Source organism: Petaurus breviceps, unplaced genomic scaffold (assembly GCF_028583685.1).
Source record: "Petaurus breviceps papuanus isolate PSGF00001 unplaced genomic scaffold, PetGlider_PUasm1.0 99, whole genome shotgun sequence".
Taxonomy (NCBI): Eukaryota; Metazoa; Chordata; class Mammalia; order Diprotodontia; family Petauridae; genus Petaurus; species Petaurus breviceps.
The window spans coordinates 15,658,075-15,684,357 of record NW_027187465.1 but is presented as its reverse complement, the minus strand read 5'-3'; the positions used below and the strand labels follow the sequence as shown (position 1 = coordinate 15,684,357).

Here is a 26,283-nt window from a genome sequence, read left to right as displayed (position 1 = left end):
TGGGGGGGGAGCCCTTAGCACTTAGAGCAAGAAGCAAAGCTGGGGGGAGCACTTAGAGCAAGAAGCGAAGCTGGGGGGGAGCCCTTAGCACTTGGAGCAAAGCTGGGGGGGCACCCTTAGCACTTAGAGCAAGAAGCAAAGCTGGGGGGGAGCCTTAGCACAAAGCACAAAGCCGGGGTAGAGCTGCTCACGGCACAAAGAACAGAACAAGAAGGGGGGGGGGGGGTTGGCTGAAAGGGACAAGGAGCTAAAACAGAGAATCAAGGGTAAAAGGAACTCCACAGACCCTTCAGCCCAACCTCTTCCATTCTACAGACGACAAAACCGAAGTCAGAAGAAGAGTCCTGCTTTGCCAAAGATCACCTCTCGGACCCAAGATAGAGCAGAGGCCTAGAGAGCCGCCCTCGGCTCTGACTCCAGCCTGGCGCGCTCTCACTCCCCTTGCAAAGGTGGCCACGTGCCCATTCTTCATCAGGCCAAAGGTTGGAGTTCCTCTGCCCTCCTGGGGACCGCAGCACGCCAAGGGGCCAGCTGCGAGGTGAACACTCCCTGCCGTGATGGAAGCGCCTGCCTCTTCTCTCACTCATCCTGTACATAAAACAGCAGCAGCCCCTTAAAGCTGGGGCTGCTTGGAGCACAGGGACCCGGAACATCGGTTCAAGGGCTGGGGACACTGAGGAGCCAGACGACAGCAAGTCTGCCGTGTGCACGCTACAAGGACGTACTCAGCATCTCCATCCCGCCTCACAGAAATGGGGCTGATTTTCCCTAGGCCTCCCCCAGGAGAATCAGAAACCAGGAAGATTCCAGCATGAGCCCTGGGGTAATGCTGTCCTTTCAAATGCCGGTCAATGAGTCAACACCTAAGGGTAGACCAGCTGGCCCGCTGGAGGTCCGGACATTCGTGTCCCTTGGGAAGTATTGAATTCTTTTATACATTAGGCTAAAGCTAATAGGGCACCACCAACGCTGAGAAGCTTTAGGCATGAAGACATTTCACTGGATGAAAAACTGGAGCCCTGGTGGGAGAAGTCTGGGCCCCAAGAGTAAAGCGACTGGATATGCACAAATATATCCTTTTAACTCACAAAACATGTTAACACAAGGAATCAGCAGAAATCTAATCTTTTGCTCTGGGACACATCTGACTAGAAGCTGAAAGGCAATAGGTTTTGGCTGCAGGAAATACTCTTCTACTAGCCCAAATCAGTCCAATAAATAATTTACAGTTATATACAAAGCTGAGGCTTGGGCCATGAGGGTAACATTGAACCCCAAAGCCCAAGCAAAGGGAAGGGGACAGGGGGCAAAAGAGGAAGATTAGGCTCTCTTTGAGGAGTTCCAACCACTTGATTGGATCCTGATATAAGCTGCAGCTTGAGAGAATGTGTCCACCCAGCCGGGCAGGACAAGATGTTCAGCACAGGGAAAAGGGTGGGCAACTGAGGAGGGGTCCTGGTTTTCTCATGGTCCCTTTCAGTACCATCCTCCAGCTCACACCGGGGAGGGCAGAGGCCCAACACCCACTGGAGGGGCAAGTCTTCTAACCCATGGGCTCATTTTGAGTCTGAAGAGATGCCCCTCCCCCAAGAGCAGGCTGAGGTCTTCAGGTGCACCCCTCCTCCACATTCTGGCCTCATAGGCACAGTTCTTTCCACCCCAGCTCCCCATCATGCAGGGAAAAGTTCTGGGGGGTTCTCTCCATAGCAATATTTTGCGATGGGGTCTCTGTAGGTGTTCTCATGTTGCACACTCTGTGAGGAAAGAGAAAGAGAAGAGACCCATGAAAGAGTGAGAGAGATATGGGGGAAGGGGGTAGAGGGAGACAAGGGGGGAGGGGGGTAGATAGAGAGGGAGAGGGAGAAAGAGGGGAGGAGAGGGGGAGAGAGAGAGACACAGAGACAGAGAGAGAGGAGAGAGAGAGGGAGAGGAAGGGGGAGAGAGAGAGAGAGAGAGAGAGAGAGAGAGAGAGAGAGATGGGGAAGAGGGAGGGAAGGAGAGAAGGGAGGGGGAGAGAGAGAGCACACCAAACTTCACAAGACTTTCCAATTTGGAGGAAGGAAAGAGACAACTGTGGACATTTAATCAAAAACTCACTGCACATGCTAGTTGCTTCTTACTCCAATCAACCATTAATTCAACAAAAATGTATTTGAGTACCTGCTGCATACAAGGCACTGTGCTAGTTCAGAAACAATCCCTAACCTCAAGGAGGCCACATTATAATGAGGGAAATAAGACATACAGGGTAGTGGTGGCCAGTGTGGCAGGGGCTCTGGCTTGGAAAGTTACTGGGATGGGAAGTGGAGACAAAAGAGAGCAAATAGATATACTCTTTCATCAGTAAGCAGCAGCACTGATTTTTTTTCTTGTTTTCTTTTAAAAAATTATTATTTATTTTTAACACATTAAAAAAATTAGAATTCAAATTCTCTCCCACTGAGAAAGCAAGAAATGTGATATCAATTATACAGGTGAAATCATACAAAACGTGGTTCAAATTAGCCATGCTCCAAAATTTTTAAAAAGCAAGAAAAATGGGGCAGCTAGGTGGTACAGTGAATAGAGCACCGGCCCTGAAGCCAGGAGGACCTGAGTTCAAGTCCGGCCTCAGACACTTAACACTTGCTAGTGGTGTGACCTTGGGCAAGTCGCTTAACCCCAATTGCCTTGCTTCCCCCCCTCCAAAAAGCAATAAATAAATAAATAAATAAATAAAATGAAGAAATTATGCTTCGGTCCACACACAGGCTCCATCAATGGTCTCTTTAGATAACATTTTTTTTTTCATGTATCTCTTGGAATTGTCTTGGAACATTGTATTAAGCTAAGTAGCTAAGTCTTTCAGAGTTGATCACTGTATAATACTGTTACTGTGTACAATGTTCTCCTGGTTTTGACTACTTTACTTTGCATTAGTTCATTTAAGTCTTCCAAGGTTTTTCTGAAATCCTCCTGCTCATCATTTCTTATAGCACAATAGTATTCCATCACAATAGTATGCCAAAACTTGTTCAGCCATTTCCTATTAGATGGCCGTCCTTTCAATTTCTAATTCTTTGCTGCCGGAAAAAGAGCTGCTCTAAATTCTTTTGCACATATACATCCTTTTCCTTTTTCTTTGATCTCTTTGGGATACAGACTTAGCAGTGATATTGCTGGGTCAATTGGTATGCACAGCTTTACAGACCTCTGGGCATAGTTCCAAATTGTTTTTCAGAATGGCTACACCAGTTTACACCACCACCAAGGATGCATTATTGTCCCAATTTTTCCACATCTCCTCCAACATTTGTCATTTTCCTCTTCTATCATATCAGCTAATCTGATAGTTGTGAGATGGTACCTCAATTATTTAAATTTGCCTTTCTCTAATCACTAGTGATTTAGAGCATTTTAAAAATATGACTATGGCTAGCTTTGTTCTGAAAACTGTGGGTTCATTTTCTTTGACCATTTACAAATTGGGGAATGATTCACATTTTTATAAATCTGACTGAATTCCCTAAATATTTGAGAAATGAGGTCTTTATCAAAGAGACATGCTGTACAATCCCATCCTGTCCCCTAACTTCCTGCTTTCTATCTAATCTTGGCTGCACTGGTTTTGTTTATGTAAAAGCTCTTTAATTTAAACAAAATTACCCATTTTATTTCCCGTGATCCTCTCAAAACTCCTCATCCAAAGGTGTGACAGGCAGAATTTTCCATGCTTCTCTAATTTGCTTATATCACCTTTTATGTCTAACCATGCACCCATTTGGACCTTACCTTGGAATACCTTGTGAAATGTTGGTCTATACCTAAGATTCTACAAAACTACTTTTTCAGTTTCCACAGCAATTTTTGCTAAATAGTGCTAAACAGCTTTGTCCCCACAGCCTGGAATGGGTGCTATACTTTGTCAAAAGTTTTTTTGTTAGCTTCTATTGAAATCATCATATAATTTTTGTTATCAATATGGCCAATTATGTTGATAATTTTCCTAATACTAAAACAGTCCTCCACTCCTAGGATGAAATCACACCTGGTCACAGTGTATGATCTTTGTGACACAGCAATGTAATTTCCTTGCTGGGATTTTATTTTAAATTTTTACATCAATTCATAAAGAAAACTGACCTATAGTTTCCTTTCTCTCTTTTTCCTCTTCCTAGTTAAGGCATCAGCATCATATTTATCTCATAAAAGGAATTTGGTAGGGCTCCTTTGCCTATTTTTCCAAATGTAGTATTGGAATTAATTGTTCTTTAAATGTTTAGTAGAATTCCCTTGTGAATCCATCTGGTACTGGGGCCATTTCCTTAGGGAGCTCATTTATGGCTTGTTCATTTTCTTTTTTCTAAGACAGAGTTATTTAAATATTCTATTTCCTCTTCTGGCAATTTATATTTTTGTAAACATTCATTTCACTTAATTATTAGATTTATTGGTATATAATTGGGCAAAATAGCTTCTAATAATTGCTCTAATTTCATTTTCACTGGTGGTGAATTTACCCTTTTCATTTTTGATACTGGTTAATTGGGTTTTTTTCTTGTTTTAAATCAAATTAGCCAATGGTTTATCAATTTTTAATCTATTTTATTATTGTTGTTTTCAAATAAAATCAGATCCTAGTTTTATCCATTCGATAATTTTCTTACTTTCAATTTTATTAATTTTTCCTTTAATTTTGAAGATTTCCAATTTGGTGTTTAATTGAGAATTTTTAATTTGTTCTTTTTTTGGTCTTTTTAGTTGAGTGTTCAATTCAGTGATCTGCTCTTTCTCTATTTTTTTTTTTGGTCTAAGTGTTGTTGTTGAGTCATTTTTCAGTTGTCTGATTTAATGACCCCATTTGGGGGTCTTATTGGCAGAGATACTGAAGAGGTTTGCCATTTCCTTGTACATCTCATTTTATAGATGAGAAACTGAAGCAAGCAGAGTTAACTGACTTTCCTGACACACATGGCTAGTAAGTATCTGAGGGCTGGATTTGAATTCAGAAAGATGAGTCTTCTTGACTTCAGATCCAGTGCTCTATCCACGGTGCCACCTACCTGTCCTAATTATTTTAGATCATTTAGTTTCCAATTAGCTTTTAATACATGCACCCGAGGCCCTTTATCACAAGCAATTTTTATTGCATTATGGTCTGGAAAAGATGCATTCAATATTTTTGCTTTTCAGCATTTGTTTATGAGGTTTTTATGCCCTAATACACAGTTAATTTTTGTGAAGGTGCCATGTACATGTGCAAAAAATGGTATGTTCCCTTCTATTATCACTCAACTTTTTTCCACATGTCTATCATATCTAACTTTTCTAAAATTCTGTTCATCTCCTTAACTTCTTTCTTATGTATTTTATGGTTAGATTTGTCTAGTTCTGAGAGGGGAAAGCTAAGGTCCCTCACTAGCATAGTTTTACTGTCTATTTCCTCCTTTAAATTATTTAACTTTTCCTTTAAGAATCTGGAAGCTCTGCCATTTGGTGCCTATGTTTAGTACTGATATTATTTCACTGTCTGTTACCTTTTAGCAAAATAGTTACCCTGCTTATGTTTTTTAATGAGGCCTGTCTTTGCTTTTGCTTTGTCCGATATCATGGTTGCTACCTGCAGTTTTTCAGCTGAAACATAACAGATTTTGTTCCAGCTCCTTATTGTAACTCTACATGTATCTTTCTGTTTCACGTATGTTTCTTTTTTCTTTTTGGAGGGCAATTGGGGTTAGGTGACTTGCCCAAGTTTACACAGCTAGGTTTTTTTGTGTGGGTGTATTAATTGTCTGAGGCCGGATCGGAACCCAGGTCCTCCTGACTCCAGGGCTGGTGCTCTATCAAGTGTGTTTCTTACAAACAACATACTGCTGAGTCCTCATTTCTAATCCATTCTGCTCTCTGTTTCTGTTTTATGGCAGAGTTCATCCCATTCATATTCACAGATACGATTAGTATGTTTTCCTCCATCTTATTTTTTTTCCTTGTTTATCCTCTCTTTTTTTTACCCTATTCTTTCTCAAGTCTTTTGCTTCTGACTACTTTCTCCCTTAACCGGTCCTTCATTCTATTGCTACCCTCACCCTTTTCTTATACCTTTCCTTTCTTACTTTCCTTCTGGGTAAGATAGATTTCAATTGAGCTTGTATGTTATTTACTCTTTGAAATGATTCCAATGAAAGTAGAATTCAAGCATTTCCCCCAACCCCCATTTCCTTCTTCCACTGTAAAAGCTGTTCTTTGTGTACCTACTTTATGTGAGATAATTTTCTCTTTTCTTCTCCTAGTATTTCTCTTTCTTACCTTCCTTTCTTTTTCTGAGATCACTACATCATAGTGAGCTCATTCTCATGCCCTCTGTAAATGTTTACTCCTTCTAACTGCCTTAATAATGATCAAGTTGTTAGAAGTTACACACAGCATATTCCCACATAGGAAGCAGTTTAACCATATTAAGTCCTTTATGATTTTTCTTTTATGTTTATCTTTTTGTGCTTCCCTTGATTTGAATGTCAAATGTTCTATTCAGCTCTTGTCTTTTCAGTAGGAATGCTTTAAAGTCCTCTATTCCATTAAATGCCCATTTTTTTTTCTCCTGAAGGATTATACTCAGTGTTGCTGGGCAGATGATTTTCTGTTGTAATCTTAGCTCCTTTGCCTTCTGGAATCTCATTTTCCAAGCCCTCTGCACCTTTAAGGTGGAAACTGCTAAAGCTTATGTGATACTGACTGTGGTTTCATTTTTTTTTTTTTGCTTTTTGGAGGGGAAAAGGCAGGGCAATTGGAGTTAAGTGACTTGCCCAAGGTCACATGGCTAGTAAATGTTAAGTGTCTGAGGTCATATTTGAACGCAGGTCCTCCTGACTCCTGGGCTGGTGCTCTATTCATTATGGCACCTAGCCACCTGGTTTCATGATATTTCAATGGTTTCTTTCTGGATGCTTAAAATATTTTCTTTTTGCCTTGGGAGCTCTGGAAGTTGGCTATCCTATTTCTCAGAGTTTTAATTTTGTGGTCTCTTTCAAGTGGTGATCAGTGGATTCTTTCGATTTCTATTTTACCCTCTGGTTCTAGGATATAGGGGCAGTTTTCATTGATTACTTGAAATATGATGTCTGGATTCCAAAAAACTCATGATGCCATCCATATCCAAAGAAAGAACTATGGAGCCAGAATGCAGATCAAAGCATACTACTTTCTTTATTTCCCCCTTTCTTGTGGTTTTTCCCTTTGGTTCTGATTTCTTCTTTCACAACATGATTAATGTGGAAATATTTAATATCTTTGTACCTGTATTGGCTATATCAGATTGCTTGCTCTCTTGGGGAGGGAGGAGGACAGCAAAAAAAGAAGAAAATTTGGAATTCAAAATCTGATAAAAGTGAATGTTGAAAATTATCTTTACATGTAATTAAAAAAAATAAAATACCATTAAGTGGGGGAAATATGATGTCTGAACTTTTTTTTTTTGATCATGGCTTCCAGGTAGCCCAATAATTCTTAAATTGTCTCTCCTCAATCTATTTCCAGGTCAGTTTTTTTTTCACATTGTCTTCTTTTTTTTTATTCTTTTGACTCTGTTTTAATGTTTCTTGATGTCTCATAGAATCATTAGCTTCTACTTGCCCAATTATAATTTTTAAGGAATTATTTTCTTCAGTGAGTTTTTATATTTCTTTTCCCATGTCTAATTCTGTTTCTTAAAAGTTTTATTTTCTTCAGTATTTTTTGTGTGCCCTTTACCAAGCAATTCTCTTTTCATAATTTTCTTGCAATCAATCTCATTTCCTTTCCCAATTTTCCCTCTACCTCTCATTTAATTTTTAAAATCCTTTTTGAGCTCTTTTAGGAATTCTTGTTGAGCTTGTGTCCAATTCACTTTTTCCCCTTTGAGGCCTTGCATGTAGCTATCTTGACATAAACATCTTCTGACTTTGTGTCTTGATCTTCCCTGTCACCATAGTAACTTTTTACTGTCAGATTCTCTGTTGTTGTTGTTGTTCATTTTTCTAGCCTATTTTTTTGACTTTTAAGTTTATGGTAAAGCTAAGCTCTGCTCCTAGGGTGACAGGTACACTGTCCCAAGCTTTAGGTTTTATGTTCTGCTGTTTTCAGAGCTAGTTTTGGGAGGTCCTGTAAGTTTTTGGTGTTTCCAAGGTGGTATGATCCAAGGAATTCTGTAGTCAAGGAATTCTCCTGGCCTATGGTCTGGGCTTTACCCAGAAAGGAACTTGACTTCCCTATAGCTGCTAGCATATTCCTCTTGGTTCTGAAACTCTGACCCAGAACTGTGTATGGGCAATGCCAATGGGACCTTGCATGCAATACCAGCAAAGCATCCCCTATAATCCCTTTCTGAGCAGGTGCCCAACCCCCTGAAGCTGCTACTATTGCTGTTTTGATCACCTCCACAGACTACCACCAGAGTTGCTGCCTCATGCACTCTGGTCAGGACTCTACCCTAGCATCACACCCTTCTCCTGTCAATCTCCCAAGCTGTCTCAGGCTGGAAAAATATCTCACCCTGACCTTTTGTTCCTTCTTCCTCTCCAGAATTCAATCTGAGGCATTATTTTAAAGCTGGTTTTGGAGAGCAATTTAGGAAGGTTCAGCTGAACCTTCATGTTCATGTAAGCTCTAAGGGAATGGAAGAATAGGGAGGGTGGTAGAGCATGGGGACAACAGCAGATATATAGCTGCTGAGATGCTTAGGCATAGGGAAAACTTGGGTTCAATACAATGTATTCGGACATATATAGCCTCTATGTGAACTGGGGAAAAATCACTTAAAACTCTCAGAGGCAATTCTAGAGGACCATAAATTGGTTTCCTACACAAATTAAATCACAGAATCCCAGGAGGCAGGGTGCAGAGAGCCAAAGCTAAGGTAACTGGTTTGTTAAATCCCAAGTAATGAGCAGGGTTCCCCTTACCCAAACACCAGAACTAACTGCAAGTGTCTATCAGTTATCTTACTCATATAAAGATGAGCACAGTGCCTGGTAGGTAGCAGGTACTTATGAAATGTTTAATGACTGGCAGACTCACTTTTCCTTTTCATGCAACTCCCCAACTAGAGAGAGTTAGACTCTCAACTCCCCACTTGTTGAACTTTCCATTCCAGAAGAAAAGTTGTCCAAGAACTTGGTAACCCAGAAAGCTTCCAATTGCTTCCATAATACCTGCCATTTTACCCAACAATAGCCTAATGGTAGAGCTCTAAGTACACAGTTAAGAAACGATAAAGGAGAACAATTTTACAAATCAAAAAGGCAGGATGCAGAGGTCTCAGTCAATGATTAAAGCTGAAGAAGAGTCCTTATCAACCAACACACCTACTGATTTCATAAAGTGGGAGCCAGCCACAGAGGGGAGAGGAGAAAATTACTGTGTGCCCATGGGAAGCTCACAATCTTTGGCCAACAAGAAACAGCTCAGGGCTTAGCAAACAGCCAGTACCAGGCTGAGAGGCTACCTGCAGAAGGGAGAGTCCTCAGCACTAACACAATAATAAGTACTAATTACAATAATAATGATAGCCAATACCAGCTAACATTCACATTTACTATGTGCAGGGCACTGTGCTAACCACTTTATTTTCTCAAAGGTATCCTCAAAACAACCCTCAAAGGTAAGTGCTATTATTAACCTCATTTTACAGATGAGGAAACTGAGACAGACAAAAATTAGGTGACCTGCCCAGGGTCACAGAGCTAATTAGTATCTGATCTTTCTGACTCTAGGCCCTGAGTTAATGATGCCATAGCATCATTAAGCTGCCTTAAAAGATAAAGAATTAGTTGCAGGTAGAGGAATAGGGAGTGATTAGTAAATTAATAAACAGAACTCCTTCAGTGCAGAAAACTCCTTCTACCAATGTAACTTAGCACTTTCTCTGCAACAAATGCTATTTGTCTAGGGCGCTAAGAGGATAAGTGACTGGTCACCCAATCAGTATATATCAAAGGCAGGATTTGAACCTTTCTGGCTTCAAACCAACTCCTGCCTTTATCAAGAATTTAACCATACAGTTTCAGAAAAAAATTGGGAAGATTTATATGAACTAATGCAAAGTGAAGTAAGCAGAACCAGGAGACTAATGTATACAACCAACAACAATATCGTGCAATGATCAACTGTGAATGACTTAGCTATCCTGATCAAGTACAATGATCCAAGACAATTCTCCAAAGGACTGACTCGTGATGAAAAATGTTATCCATCTCCAGAGAGAGAACTGATAAACTCTGAATGAAGACTAAAGCATATTTTTTCCCTTTTGTTTTTTCTTTTTTTGCAACATGGCTAATATGGAAATGTTTTGCATGACTTCATATGTATAACTGATATCTCACTGCTTGCCTTCACAATAGATGGGGGAGGGGACAGGAGGGAAGGTGAGAATTCAAAACTCAAATTAAAAAAAAAGTAATAAAAATAAATAACTAACAATGCATTTTAAAAGGGGAAGGGGGTTAAAAAAAATTTTAACCATCCATAAAGGTATTTGCTTATCTTTAACTCACCTACCCCACCAAGAAGTTACAACCACTATAATAAAACAAACCTCTTCCCTACTCACAGAATATTCTTCTAACCTTAAACAGACAGCTACTCACACGTGCTAATTAATTTTACTGCAAGAAAAGTAGGAAAGAATTACCCCAGGCCTGAAAGCCTCTTACCAGATAATACTGGGACACTACCCAGATTTGAGGTGAAAGGAAGCTAGTTCCAGTCTTGCTACTTCATGGGAGGAAGTGCCCATGATGACAAGGGAAGAAGAACCTTTCCTTCAATCCTTTGGGCACATATTTTGTTTTTCCATCTTGTAATGGGCTGACAATAGCCCTTATAATCTCTCATAAAGGGATCCTTCTGAGACCTGTTTATCTAATTTCCCTGAGGACTGGAGGTGACCTCAGTTCCTCAAAGGCTCTAGCTGTGGAATACAAGCTCAGATCAGTCCTACTAAACTGTAAAGAATCCCAAATGTCATCCTGACAACAGACCACGTCCTATATTGAGGACAAGCATGCAGAAGCCAGGAGGGCTCAGCCCCAGTAGGCTGGACATTAACCTATAAACTGCTTGGCCACGGTATCCACAAAGGAGATTTTTTTTTTAATGGCCCTCTGTCCTGTGCAGGATCCTACTGTTTTGTACATTCCTAGTTTTTTACTGGTTACTGTGTGTGCATGATCTGAGCCTCAAATGAAGCCAACATTTCTAAAAAGCGCAGGAGGGAGAGCTGTGTGTTCTAGACATGAGGGGGCCGTCTATACAAATCCCAGTGGTGGGAGATGGAATGTTTAGAAGCTTAAACAATAGCAAATAGGTAAGTTTAGAAGGCAAAATGAAAGACAATTACAATCCCCCTTCGATAAACTCTTTAAGGTTAGGGACTATCTGTTTTTGCATACCTGGTGCCTAGTACAGTACCTGGTATACAGCAGGCACTTAATAAATGCTTGTTAAATTGAATGGAGTTGATCTCAGAGTCAGCATAAAAAAATGCCATGTAATTTGTTAAAATCTATTTTGAATATATCATGTGTATACTGTTTCCCTGACAGAACATAGGCCTCTTGAGGGCAGGGGCATTTTCATTTTTGTCTCTGAATCTCCAGCACCTAGAAGAGTGAAGGTACACAGCAGGTGCTTTATAAATGCTTGCTTATCACCCGAATGATCATTCTTACCAGCCCAAAGAGCCCAGGTATATGGCTTCCCAAAGTCTCTCCTCTTTCCTCTCCTTCTACTCCAACCTAACCTGCCCTATTCCATTTCCTCACCTGAGATGAAGTCCTGCATTTGGCCAGACACAATTCAAAGTGATCTTCCACAGCCATGAAGAGATTTTGGAATGCCGCGGCGGCCTGGTTGAGGAACCGTTCTAGGAGTAGTTGCTGAGGAAACAGAGGAGGTTCAATCTGTAAGATCCTAGCAAGAAGTAAGAAGCCTAGGCCCAGGAAGTAACAAGGGATAACAGCTCTGAACCAAAAGGTCCTCACAGGTCTTCTAGTCTAACTCCTTCATTCTATGGAAGAGGAAAACGAGGCCCCAGGAAATGAGCTGTCCAAGGTGATGTAGACACAGCACGTGGCTGAGCCAGAATTCAAACCCAGGGCCTCTGAGTCCACATCCAGTGCTTGCTTCCATGATGCTGCAAGAGAAGGACGTGTCTTATCTACAACATGCTCACAGAGGCTCCCCGATGCGATGCTCTGGAGGCACCCATTAGGCTGGGAATGGGCTTCTTTGCTTGTAAACGTGGGCTGGGTTAAGGGAACTAACTTCCTGTTGTCATTGACAACAGGTTCTGAAAGAGGCACCCTGCAGGAGTCTTAATAACAGTCATAAAATAAAGGACAGGAGGGGGGAGGGAGGGGCAAGAGGAAGAAGAATCCTATACACCTTTCACAAGTGATCAGAGGTAACTTCATGCTGGTGGGGCTGTGGACAAACAGGCACTCATACACTGCATGTGGACTACTAGATTCTTTGATAAAAGTTAAGTATCCAAGTGGTAATATAATACGGCTTCCAGATTTATACAACCAAAGTTACAAAATGGTGATAAATTAAATCATATTACCTGATCCCAGGCCCAGTGCTCTACAGCTACTGGAAAAGACGTTGGTGATCATCTAGTCTCCTTCATGTACGGAAAAGGAAACTGAGGCCCAGAGGGATTAGTAATTTTTCAAGGCCACACAGATAACAAAGAGTAGAGCTGGGATTTGAACACACACACACCCTCACTCTAACTCCCAATCTTTGGCTCTCTTTACTAGAACCCCTATGCTTCCTTCCTTGGTATTCGAAGCATGGTCTAGAAGACCAAGGTCTGTACTTTGAGGCAGGAAGACTAGTTTGAACCCCCTCAAACACTAGCCGTGTAATGGGGTGAGTCACTCCAAATTTCTGGGGCCCCTATTTTTTCATCTGTAAAATGGGTGTAAAAGTCACTCCTACCCCTGGGATGAGGCTAGAATGAATGAATGTCTATCAAGTGCCTTTCATGATCCCAACAACATACCTTGCTGGGCTGCAGGCAGCAGGAGACGCAATATTCATAGGCGCCACAGCATCCATTGGACAAGCAGCCATCACAACAGAAGCGCTTGGCGCTGGCGGCATTGACATTACAACAGCCATTCACAAGCAGGTCCTTCCTTTCGCAGACGTAACCTTGGGAACCGAAGAGAAACGGTAGGATGAAGCCAGAGAATCGTGGACACTCTCCAAAATGGGCAAGGCAGGCATGTTTCTCTGACTGCATGGGGAAAGGGAGTGACCACTCGTTTCAAGAGGCCATTCTAAGATGTACAGAACAATTACACCAGCGAAGTTAATTTGTAGGACATGCTGGTCTGACTATTAGGCTTACAAGTTAGGTATCTGTGGCAGTGAACCCCAATTCTGAGGCCTCAGGGGTCTGACTCATGCTAACTGGGATGTGTTAGCACAACTTATCATTGCTAGTTAAGCAAGAGAGACAAGATGAAAGAAAGGAGCTTAGGAAGTCTCAGAGGGATGGATCCGACCATGTGGCTGCTACAAGTTCTGACTGGGGGTGTCATTTCCCTGGCTGACCTCATCTGGGCCATCTATCTCCTCTTCCAACTGAGGACTCCAACCCGATGTTATGAACTCACTTCAAATTCTCACTCCACATATTCAAAATGGAACTCATAATCCTCCCACCACCCCCCACCCCCTGTCTCACTTTCCTATGACTAGATACCACCATCCCATCTTCTCAGCCACTTAGGCTCATAACCAGGGTATCATTCTTCTTTCTTCTGCCCTCATTCTCTCCGACCCCCCTATATCCAATCTGTTGTCAAGACCCATTGTTTCTACCTTTGTAATACCTGTCCTATGTCTCCAACTCTCCTCTGAGATATGGACCCTTATCAACCCATGCTTTATCACTTAGCTGGCTAGAGGGTCTCCTCCTCTTGTATTTCTCCAAACTGGTCCATGCTCTATTCAGCTGCCAAAGTGACCTTCTGAAAGCAAGCTTCGAACCATTATCACTCCCCTCCTCAACAACCTTCAGTGGCTCCCTATCACTGTCAGGATTACATAAGTATGTGTGTATACACATATACATATTACATTTATACATTAAAATGCATATGTAAAACATATACACACATATGCATATTAAAACATGCATATATGTATATATGAGTGCATATTACATAATTAATATATTACAATAAATACATGTGCTTTTGTTTGTGTGTGTACATATGTATACATACATATATTCATTTTCCTCTTTCCTGTTTGGTCTTTAAATCTCTTCACAACCTGGTCCCTTCCTGCCTTTCCAGTTTTCTCATGGTTTTCTCCCCTCCAAGACCTCTATTACTCAGGGACACCTGCCTCCTCGCTGTTCTTCACAGCAGTGTCCTTGGCTTTGTCAAACAGTTTAACATCAGAAACAGATAAGATTTTATTAATGCACATGACATTAAATTCAAGTTGTTTTCTTATCTGCAGTACCCAAAGGACCACGGGACCTCTCCATCTGATGTGTAGCAGAAACTGTATAAACCACATTTCAGTTGTTCATCAGGTGGGAGAGGTCCTGTGGTCCTTAGGGCATGGGACGAGGTAATTTTTAGCCATAAATCAGATGGAGAGATCCTGTGGTCCTTAGGGCATGAGACAAGGAAATTTTCAGCCATAAATCAGAGAGAGAGGTCCTGTGGTCCATAGGGTGCAGCAGCCAAGAGGATCTAATTTAATGTCATTTCCAATGACAGTCTCCCCATTTAGGATATGAGCAGGGACTGACTTTATTCTCCCCAGCACTTAACACAGAACTTTGCACACAGTAAGTGCCTAACAAAAGCTTCATTCATTCAAGACTCTCCATCTCCCTGATTCCTGGCATTGTCACTGGCTGGCCCCTTTCTCTCTCCTCATTTCTGCCTGTTGGATTTTTTCCAAGACTTGGTTTAAATCTCTTCTCTGCAGGAGGCCTTTCTGGTGTGTCCTTATCTCTTCTCTCCCCCTCCAAGGCCCTTTCCTCTAAGATTGCCCCCCATTTATAGCATATGTCTTATGTTGCTTATGTGTTGGCTTCTCATTAGAATACGAGCTTACTGAAGGCAAGAACCATGCTGTTGCTTATCTTGGTATGTCCAGCACAGAGCCTGGCACTAAATAAACCCATGGGATAGGCAGTGAGTATAATCATGCCTATTTCACAGATGAGGAATCAGATCTCTGAAGCCTGGAGAGGGCCAGGGCCATACCTAGCTCATCTGTGATGAGAAGCTTCCCTTGAATGGAGTTCCGGCATTGGTTGCTTGGGCGACTGCTGTTGCCCAGGTTAAACTGCACTTTCCATGGAATGGGCTGTTCACGGTCTTGGACCTGGAGGAGATTCCGGTCTCTCACTGCCCTTTCCTCCTGTGAAAAGAAAGAAATGATGGTAAATGATGAATGACTTCTGGACTTCCCCTATGGGTCATGGTCAGCAGGGTCAGATGGACACTCTGGGAAAGACTGAACACTTCCAATGTTAAAAAAAGAGAGTAAAACAGAGAAAACCCTTCTACTTAGTTTTCTAGTCATGCCTGAGCTAATTAGGGGCAAACAAATGGCAAACAGGTACCTAGAATCAGGAAAACCCAATCCATCAAATCCAGCCCCAGATACTTCCCCGCTCTGTGACCTTGGGCAAGTCACTTAACCCTGTTTGCCTCAGTTTCCTCATCTGTAAAATGGGGATGAGAATAGCACCTGATCAAACGACAATAACTGTAAACTGCTTTGCAAACCTTCAAGTACCATATAAATGCTATCATATGGGCTGCAACATGAACAATACCTTCCTCGACTCTTGTAAGGATCTAATTTTCTTCTTTTTTTACCAGACTCATGATTTCACCTTTGTAGGGAACCCCTAATGAAGAATAACTTTTACATATTTAGATGGGTAACAATTCACCAACCAATAGTCTCAGAGGATATCTGATAATAGATGGAGGAACCTTAGAACGTGAAATGTCAGAACTGGGAGGGGCCTCAGAGCATGGGAGGGGCCTTAGAACAAGGGATGTCAGCGCTGGGATGGGCTTTTGAACAGATGTTAGAGCTGGGAGGGGCCTCAGAGCAGGGGATGTCAGGGCTGGGAGGGGCCTCAGAACACGGGATCTCGGGGCTGGGAGGGGCTAGTGCTCAAGTTTCTCTTCTTTCTCTCTCCCCCTCCTTCTCTCCCTCCCTCTGTCTGCGTTGCCAGTCTGTCTCTCTATTCCTCTCACCCTACTTTATTTAATCTAGCAAATACCTAATAGGATATACATATTCTATACTCACATACTTTTTTTCCCCCTGAGTCATATCAATGTTAGTCATTTCACTTTTCTAAAGCTCGATTTCTCATCAGTAAAATGAGGGCAGTGATACTTCCATTATAGATTCATCCTCATATAGGCTATTGTGAGAAAGTGCTCTATGAGACATATGGCACAAAGGAAAGAGGCCTTATTGGTGGGGAAATCCAATGGCTATGTCCACAGAGGTCCATGATTTTCTTTTAAAATCTTTGCTATAAGACAAAAGTTTCTAACCTCCTTTGTGTCACAGACCCTGTTAGCAGATCTGAGGAAACCTACAGATCGATCCCTTCTCAGAATTATGCATTTAAATACATAAAAGAAAAAAGGATTACAAAAGAAGCCACTGAAATTGAAATAGTTATCCAAATATTAAAAAGAACCCAAGTTCATGCAGGCATCACACTTTAGAGATGGCTTGTCATTGGCTAAGGGAGGAGGAAAGTCTATATTTGAAAATGAAGGTGATGTCATTTTTTTAATGTGGACTTTCATTAAGAGCTGAGACAATTTTTACATTATTTTCAAGAAACGCTGACAGTGACGAATCAGACCACAGTCTCCTGACCTCAGACCCAAACCAAACAGGTCCCATGGCCCCAAGCTACCTTCCCTGAACTGCTCAAAGAAGGAACTAAGGCAGTAGTCCAGAACAAAGCCAAGCATGACAGAAAATCCCTGTTATTATTTATAACTGCTCTGCAGGAAGAGAGAGAGAGAGACAGACAGAGAGAGACAGAGACAGAGAGAAAGAGAAAGGAGAACAATCATTGTTCCACTTTATCCAATGACCAATTCTGGGGCTGCTTGACAGAAACTGAGGGATTGGGCAAATGCCTCAGTTTCTCTCTTAAGCAAGTTTCTAAGGCCTCCTGGGAGCCAGAAATTTCAGAGTTGGTGGGGGAGGGGAGGGTGACTACACCCAGGCCAACCCAGAGCTGATCAAAATTCCATCCAATATAGCAAGCATTTATTAAGCCCCTGCTATGTACCAGACACTTTACTACGAACAGGAAAAAGCCTTAGTCTCTCATGGGAGTTCACATTATCCTAGGCAGATACAAAATGCTCACAGATACATCTAGACAATAGAAAATACTTCCAAAATCCTCTGGGTGGGAAGGGGGGGCTAACAAATGGGGATCTGAAGACCTAGAGCTGGAAAGGCCATTATTGGCCATCAAGCCCAATCTGCCCATTTTACAGCTCATGATACTGATCTTCAGAGGGGCTGCTCAGGGTCATGCAGATGAGAAGCCTCAGGGGCAAGAACTGAACCCAGAACTGTACCCTGTACCATACTGCCTCAGAAAACCTTCATTAAGATAGTGGCATATGAGCAGGGCTCAGAGGGGGCTCAATGAGGAAGCTGGGTGGTCCAGTGAATAGAGAACCAGACCTGGAAATCAGGAATGCCTGGCTTCAAATCTGGCCTCAGACACCTCCTCACTGTGTGACCCTGGGCAAGTCACTTAACCCTGTTTGCCTTGTTTTCCTCTTCTGTAAAGTGAGCTGGAGAAGGAAATAGCAAACCACTCCTGTATCTTTGCCAATAAAATCCCAAATGGGGTCACAAAGAGTCAGATACGACTGACAGAACTGAAAAAAACATGCTAGTGATAATAATGATAACTAGCATTTACACAGCTTTATATGTTAAGTCAATTTGATTGTCACAACAACCCTGTGAGGTGATGCCCGTTTTACAAATTAGGAAACTGAGGCTGAAAAGAGCAAAGTGACTTGCCCAGGGTCACACAGTTAGTGTCTGAGGTCACATTTGAACTCAGGTCTTCATGACTCCAGGCCCAGCGCTCTGTGCACTGTGCTATACAGTGTCCATTGAACAAAAAACCTTTCCTCATCCCCTCCAGAAGCTAGCATCTCCTAGAAATTAGGGATAGGGTCTAGATTTATGATTTCACAGAAATAGGGAACTCCCAGGTGAGGAAATTCCCTTTCCCAAAGAGAGTTTGCACCCCCTCTGTAATTTATGATCCTTAAGAGTTGCCTAGAATTTATGATGAAAATTGCTATCCATCTCCAGTTTAAAACTGCTGGAGTCTGGATGCAGATCGAGGCATAATTTTTCTTCTTTTTTTTGTCTACGTTTCCTTTCACAATATGAGTAATATGAAGTTATGTTTTGCCTGGCTGCACATATATAACCTATATCAAATTGCCTGCCATGTCAACAAAGGGGCAGAAGAGAGAAGGAAAGAATTTGGATCTTAAATTTTTTAAATGAATATCAAAAATTGTTTTTACACATAATTGGGGAAAAATAAAATGTTAAATTTAAAAGAGGAATTGCTTAGAGCAGCTGTCACACTCAAACAGAACCAGCTCCACTAACCCATACACAAGGATCCCTGCCACAGCAGATTATGAAAACCACATTAGCTATGTTCTATTGTATTTTTACATATGTTGTTAAATACTTCCCAAATGCATTTTCATCTGGTGAATGTGACTGGTCTCAAGGCAGTCCTGTTGAAAACCTCCAGCCTAGAGCATTAAGATGGTGTCCAGAGTAACCCAGCCAGAGGTGAGACTAGAACCCAGGTCTGTCTCCAACACCAACTCTGCATCCACTAAACCATGGTTCCTGGATTCTGGTTGGCTCATGAACACTTGACATTTAAACAGTATTTAAAAATCAGTTGCATATATTTCACAGACCTGGTAATCTAATCTAAGCTCGAATGAGAATCTTCTCCATACCACATCCAGGAAATATAAACCCCCTTTAAGGCTGACCCGATATTTGTCTTTGTATCCTCAGGATGTTGCATATGGCAGGTAATGTCCTCTAAATGACCTCTAAACAAATGGCCATCCCTTCCAGTCTGCCTGATAGCCCCCAAAGATGGGGACTCACCACGGTTCCCAAGGCAGCTCTCCATTTGGGAGGCCTGATCTTTAGAAAGCTAGGCGTTTTTTTCCTTCCCAAAATCAAATTTTTCCAATTTCCATCATTTGCTTCATGCTCTGTCCTCAGGAGCCAAGCAGAACAAAGCCAATCCCTTTTCCACTGCAATGCACCAGAAATCAGTGACAGTAACCTACTCTACCCCACCCCTTTTTCCTTCTCTGGGATAAATTATTTAAACTTCAGCTCATTTAAAAAAAAACAAACTTCACAGGCATAATTCATACAATCTACCCTTGTTTACCAAAAAAAAAAAAAAAGGTGGGGGAGGGGAAGAACCTCGGTTTCCTAGTACCAGTCAAAACAATTAAGAAAACAAAGGCAACAACAGATCGGTTTTCTCCCTCCTTATTCTCTTATTCTTCCATACCTTCTGCCAAGTCCTTACAGCCAAGTCAGGGGAAAGTTGAAACATTCCTTTTTGCCCGTTCAAGGTCACTTATTTCCTGTTCACATATTTGGTACCCCGTCCCCCCAACCACCCAGCCAGGCCGACCACAAAACTGGCACCCGGCCCACTGCACCAAATCGTGATTGCCAAGGAAACCGCATAGCAGAGACGAACAAAATCACAGGGCTGGGCTCCCGGCTCCATTACTGATACAGCCAGGGAATGTCTCCTTCCATCCATCTGAATCCATTTCAAATGCTCTTCAGCCCCCAAGATTCCCAGACTCGGTTCTCTCCATTACCTTCTCTTTTGCCAACGATGTTAATGGAGTAGTTAGGTCTGGTAGTTCTAGCCCAATTTTAAGGTCTACTGAGGCCCAACAAAGTGGGTGGAGCATCGGAGAATGCAGGAGTCCTGTTCTAGTCCAGGGCAAGGCACTCGGGGAGGTCTGTAAAACTGAGACACAGTATCTCTCCCTAACAGCCCCTCTGGCTCAGAATATCCCATTCTGACTTTGTACGAGGTCAAACAACCAATCTTACCTGAAAGATCTAGAGTAAAGACCCTAGTACCAATTTTCCCACTTACAAAATGAAAGGTTTGAAAGAGTGTGAGTCCCTAAGTCCCTTCCAGCTCTGGCTTCATAAGGGAGGACAAATAGACTCTTACTGGCTACCTGTGTGACCTTGATCGCGTCACTGAAATTTCTTTGGGCCTCAGTTTCCACATTTGTAAAACACGGACATGGGACTGGATGAGCTGGGATCCCTTCCAGCTCTCTCTGCGTTGACAGAGGGTTCTGGGGGTCCCTCCCTGCGGTCCCGTTCTCATGTCCAAAGGTCCTTTCCTGCACCGAACCACGTCTGCCGGCCTGGAGGCTGCAGAAGGGGGGCTTGAACCCAGGTCCCCTCCCCCTATATCCCACAAGCTTTATGGCCGAAAGGGACAAAAGAAATCCACAGGGAGGGGGCGAGACTGACCTGCTTGAAGGTGCTGGTGAGGAAGTAGATGAGGGACAGCCCGAAGACCAAGCCGAGCACCCAGCGCTTTCTCAGGAGCCTCCTCCACACCATAGAGGCCAAGTTCACCATCCCCGCCCCCGCTGCCGGCTGCGGCGAGCCCGCGGGGGGCCGGGGGGCAAGGCCTAGGCTCGCGGAGGCGGTGGGGGCTCCGAGCTAAAGGGGCTCGGCCCGGGGGGCGGGTGGGGCTGCGGGGCCCATCACGGCCGGCTGCAGCCCGGAGGGGGGCGGGGCCCCCCGCCCCCCAATGCGGCAGTTCAGCTCAGCCCCGCGCAGGGCCCCCACCCCATCGCCTCCCGCACGCGAGGGTCCGGGCCAAACGGGAGGGCAAGGCTGGGGTGCTCCCGCGAACCCGCCCGACCTGGGCGGGGGACTCCTGGCCCTCTGGGAGAAAGAGGGGGCCGGGGCCGGCCGCCCCCGAACCTTGTCCTCTCCTCCGCCCCCCGGCTTGGGCTGTGCAACGCCTAGCTCTCCCCCGCTGCGGCCACGATCCGAGCACGCACCGAGGCGCCCGCAGCGGCGCGAGCTGCGGGGCTCCGCCGCCGCCCCCCCTGCCCGGGCCCGCGCGCGCCCAGAGCGAACCCGACGCCCGAGCGGGAGCCGCTCCTTCTACCTTCCACCCTCCCGTCCGCTCCAGCAACCAAGCTCCAACGGAGCTCGCTGGCCATTGGGCGTCGTGGTCGCCGTTCGATCGAGTTTCCGCCTTCCTATTGGCTAGAGCGACAGGGAAGGCGGGCGTTCGAGCGTGGGAGGTCCGAGGAAGCCTTGAGGCGGTCCTAGCGCCCACTGCTCAAACCAATCTGCAGCCCGGGGGAGGGATAGACCAAGGCGGGGTTAGGAGGAAGAAGTCGGAAGTCACGTGGACGCTTTGTGGCCCAGTTGATTGGCTTGGCAGGACATGAATGATGCAGCTGTGATTGCAGGTAAAGAAAGAACCCTGGTTTTTTACTTCCTCGGATGCGGCTACAGCCCTTCCCCCACCCCCACCCCCACCCCCGCCCTCCTTTCCACCACGCCCCAGGAGTCTGCAGAGGTCTATGCGTGCCTGGATTGCAGGGAGAGAGCCCTGGGCACCTGCAGCTGATAATGCAACCTGGCTGCATGCCCACGCCGCAACGCTGGCAAGAGATGCTTGATACATGCATGCCCTGAAATGCAGTAATACAAAGGCCCGTGGGGACGGATTAAAACGTTGCATGGGCTGGAAGCCACGGTGCGGCCTTTCTGGGGTACCCAGGGCGGTTCCAAGGGACTGGGGAGGGAAGGGTGTAAAAATAGATTGGATTCAAATATGGAGAAATTACATGTGAGAAAAAAGAGAATTCCAAAATGAGATTTTTTTTCCACTCCACAAAAATTGAGATGGTTATTTGCATTCTGCAACTGCTCTAGGAAAGAGTGTGATGTCATGTTTAAAAGAAGCTTGCAAATCGGTGTATTAATGGAATGGTGACATACAGCCTATTGTCCAGCATTTAACAGTGCCCGGCACACAGTAAGAGCTCAATAAATGCTAATTGACTGATTGTATGGAAGAGTACTTTCTTCATTTAAGAAGGGGTGAGATTTGAGAATCTAGGGCCAGGTTAGATCAGGATGACGATGTCTGGTAAATCTGATTATGCATGCATCTGTGCTTGGGGATGGTGCCAGCCTCGAGTTGCTTCTGCTGGTGATGAGTTAAGGGTGGCAGCTTTTGGTAGGAATGTATCCCTACCGAAAGCTTTTTCATTCTTCTCCTGTGAACGCCCACCCACCTTTTCACGAATTCTTTGTAAGATGGTTGATGCAATGTATATGCAGACAGCACGTAGCCTATATAACAGTGAAACAAAGTATCCTCCTTCCAAAAAGATGGGCCTTCAGAGGACAATATGTGTCAACTTGATAAAAATTCTCCACTGGGGAGCTCCCTACACCACAGAAATCGTAATAAAGGCATGGTTTTAGAGCTGGTGGGACCTCAGAGCCCAACTACTTGCCCCCCCCCTCCATTTTAATATGGGGAAACAGGAGCTCAGAAAGGCTCACAGGACTGGTTTAAAATGTGTTGGGGTTTTTTTTTTTTTTTTACTCTATCAGTATTCTTTCATGGAGGGGTCAGAGTATGGGAGCTGTTCAATTTACCAAACATCAAAGGATCAAAGGTTTAGAATTGAAAAGATCCTGGCAACCCATCAAGGCCAATCCTGTCATTTTGCATTTAAGGAAAACCAAACCCAGGTAAAAGTGATTTGTTCAAGGTCACACAAGTAAGAAGTAGCCAATGGACACTTCTAACCCAGGTCTAACGTGCTTTCCGTGGTACCAATTTTTAAAGCCCTACAATAACAACAAGCATTTTATTAAGTGGCTGCTGTGTGCCAGGAAGAGCCCACTGATCTGGTCTCTCAGGGTAGATAAAATTGTTCCAGCTCACTGGTTTGTGGATTTGTGGGGTGAGAGTAGGAAGGGATATGACATATACAAAAATAACTTTTGTACAAAATGCAGCAAAATTAAGTTCTGTGGGAGGCAGTATTGGAGGGAAAATAGATAATTTCTGACTAAAAATAATAAATAATATTTCTGTAGAGCCTACTAGGAATCGGGCACTATGCAAATATTATTTCATTTGATTCTCAAACAACCCTGAGAGGTAAGTGCTATTATTAACCCCATTTTACAGATGAGGAAACTGAAGCAAATAGCGTTAAGTGACTTGTCCAGGGTTACCCTGCTAGTAAGTATCAGAGGCTGGATTTGAACTGTAGATTCACCATTCTTTCCACTGCACCATCTAAAAGAATCATGGAAGTCTGCTTGAAGGTGGCAGCATGGGAATTGAGTCTTATAGGATTTCAGCAAATGAAGATGAGGGGTGAATAGAAGAGGCATTCCAGGCTTAGGGAAACACATGAGTGAAGACTTAGAAAAAAAAGAGAAAGCATTAAATAATTGTGGCAGACTTGAATCAGAGGAGAGTCTGAAAGAAAGTTGGAGAGCACATGTACAGTAGGAGAAGCTACTAACCAGACTGTAGAGAGCCTTGAATGCCAAGCAAAAGAATCTAAAGTTTATATGATAGGGCGTCACTGAAAAAGTTTGGGTAGAAAAGTTCCTCCCAGGAGAGGTCGTTGGTCAGGCTGAACAGGATGGCTTAGAGGAGGAGGGTCTAGAGATGGGATGGCCATTTTGGAGACCATTGCAATAGACTAGGGATGTGATCATGGGGAATAAAGAGGACGGGAAGATATTGTTTGGGGCTCCTGGACCTGACAGAAATACTCCTCGGAAGCTCCTGGGGAAGGACAAAAAGCAGAGTCAGCCTTTGACTACCCAGGAGAGCATGAATGCTCTCAGCAGGGAACCACGTCAGCAAAGTGCCAGGGGTTCGGCGGTGACTTTCAGAGGCATCTCTGTTTTTTCTTGTGCCCCATAGCATCTTGTGCGAGCTCGCCTGACCATTGGGTGCCCCCAGAGAAGAAGGAAAGGAAGGAAGGAAGGTCTGCTCTTGCTGGGATCCACCAGTCCTCCCTGTCACCATTCCTGGAACTTTGTCTGCAGGGGTGAATACCCCACTGGTCCTCAATGCCAACTTCAGGTCCCATCGTCATGGGGCTTTAAAGTCCATGTGGCTCACAACTTTGAACCAGGTGAGGGTGTGTGTGTGTGTGTGTGTGTGTGTGTGTGTGTGTGTGTGTATGTTTTAATGATAGAATCATAGACTCTTAGACCTGGGATCTCAGCTTAGAACCTGAAATATCAAAGATGGGAAGGGCCTTAGAACAGAATGTGTTAGAGCTGTGAGGGGCCTTAGAAAAATGAATGTTAAAGCTGGGTGGAACCTTAGAATTTAGAATGTCAGAGTTGGGAGGGGCCTTATAACCTAGAATGTCTAAGCTAAAAGGATCCTTAGAACAGGGGATGTCAGGGCTGGGAGGGGCCTTAGAACAGGGGATGTCAGGGCTGGGAGGGGCCTTAGAACAGGGGCTGTCAGAGCTGGGAGAGTACTTAGAACTTGGGATGTCAGAGCCGGTCACTTTATTTTCTACAAAGCACTTTCCTAACAACATTCCAGTGAGTCAGAAAGGGCTTCCCCATTTTACAGATGAGGAAAGTGAGGCCCAGAGAGGTGAAATGAGTTCTCCACAGTCACAGAGGAAGCCCAACTAAAGCTCGTAGCTGGCCCTTTGCCATGAATCCAGTAGGATTCATGAGAGCAATTGAAGGAACTGGAGGCATTTGATCTGGAGAAAAAGAAAACTCAGGGGAAACAGGATCTCTTTCTTCAAGTTTCCCTAGGACTGGTGTGGGAAGGATGGTTTATATTTGTTTTGCTTGGCTACAGAAACAGTGCTTGGAGGTTTCAAGGAGATAGATTTAGCCTTGTAAGGGAAAATGACTTACTAATGGGAGCTGTCCAAAAGCTGAAGGAACTTCCCAAAAGGTCGTGAGTTCCCTGTCGTTAGAAGCCTTCAGGCAGAGGCCGCATGCACAAGCCCCTCTAGAAGATGTCATAGGGTTCAGCAGGTATTGGGGTTGGGGTGCAGATGGCCTCAAAGATGCTGTAATTTGGGGGTATTTTCTCTTTTGTAACCAGTTTGAGCAACAGCTGTAAAATAGGAATGTGGGACTGGGGAGCTTAGTAAAACTTGTGGTCTGATGGCCAAGCTGTTATCTTCATGTATCCCCTTATGACCCAACACAGAGTCATAAGATCATGGGATTAGTGCTGGAAGGGATCCCCAAAGTCCCCAAATCCAATCCCCTCATTTTGCTGTTGGGGAAATTGAGACCAGGAGATGGGAAGGGTAAACTGGTAGGTAAAAGAACCAGGATTTGAACCCAGCTTCTCTAATTCCAAATCAGTCAGTTAGCTAGCAAGCAAGAAGTATCTACTATGTTCCAGGCACTGTGTTATGTGCTGGGGATATAAAGAAAAGGTAAAAACAGACTCTTGGGAGCTCCCAAGAATACTAGGGGAGACAACATTAAAACCACTGTGTATAGAGAAGAAATAATCAGGGGTCGTCTCTTAGAAGGCATGACAACTCAGAAGGAGTAGGAAAGGCTTCTTGAATGTAGGACTGTAGCTGGAACCTGAAAGAAACCAAGGAAGCCAGGAGGCAGAGATCAGGGAGGATGTTCCAGCTATGGCAAGGCAACCAGTAAAAATGCCCTGAGTCAGGAGATAGAATATTCTATGGGAGGAACAGCAGGGAGGACAGTGTCACTGGGCCATGAACACGAAAAGGACCAAGGTGGAAGGATACTGGAAAGGTAGGAAGGGCCCTGATTACTAACAGCTTTAAAAACCAAACAGCATTATTCATGTCATCCTGGAGAGGATAAGGAGCCACTGGACTTTATTTAATGGGGAAATAATATGGTCAAATCTGCAAGTTTTGAAAAATCTGTGTGACAGTTGAGCAGAGGATTAACCAGAGTAGGAAGAGACTTGAGGCAGACAGAGCCACCAAGAGGATGTTAGAATAGTCTAAGCCTGAGGTGATGAGGGCCTGTACCAGGGTGGGAGCAGTATCAGAGGAGAGAAGGAAGTGTATCTGAGAGACAGAGAAAAGAAAGGCTTTGGTAACTGATTAGAGGAGGCTA

At 43.8% G+C, this 26,283-nt stretch overlaps 2 protein-coding genes across 4 annotated transcripts in view; one reads left to right on the top strand and one right to left on the bottom strand.

Annotated features, from left to right (window-relative positions):
* SPRING1 (SREBF pathway regulator in golgi 1) overlaps window positions 1-20,881 on the bottom strand; it is a 163,341-nt gene extending 142,460 nt beyond the window's left edge. The window contains exons 1-5 of one of the 2 annotated variants that reach the window (XM_069081693.1): window positions 20,650-20,869; window positions 15,261-15,417; window positions 13,025-13,176; window positions 11,778-11,891; window positions 7-1,754 (exon numbers count right to left, since the gene is read on the bottom strand). In XM_069081693.1, coding sequence (XP_068937794.1) covers window positions 1,671-1,754; window positions 11,778-11,891; window positions 13,025-13,176; window positions 15,261-15,417; window positions 20,650-20,760 — 618 coding nt within the window. In that variant the 5' untranslated portion in view covers window positions 20,761-20,869 and the 3' untranslated portion in view covers window positions 7-1,670. Of the gene's footprint in view, window positions 1-6; window positions 1,755-11,777; window positions 11,892-13,024; window positions 13,177-15,260; window positions 15,418-20,649 lie in introns of those variants that run through there. The other variant, XM_069081692.1, reaches the window with a different exon arrangement.
* Window positions 20,882-20,955: 74 nt separating this feature from the next.
* RNFT2 (ring finger protein, transmembrane 2) overlaps window positions 20,956-26,283 on the top strand; it is a 95,211-nt gene continuing 89,883 nt past the window's right edge. The window contains exons 1-2 of one of the 2 annotated variants that reach the window (XM_069081690.1): window positions 20,956-21,611; window positions 24,110-24,323. In XM_069081690.1, coding sequence (XP_068937791.1) covers window positions 24,300-24,323 — 24 coding nt within the window. In that variant the 5' untranslated portion in view covers window positions 20,956-21,611; window positions 24,110-24,299. Of the gene's footprint in view, window positions 21,612-21,708; window positions 21,902-24,109; window positions 24,324-26,283 lie in introns of those variants that run through there. The other variant, XM_069081691.1, reaches the window with a different exon arrangement.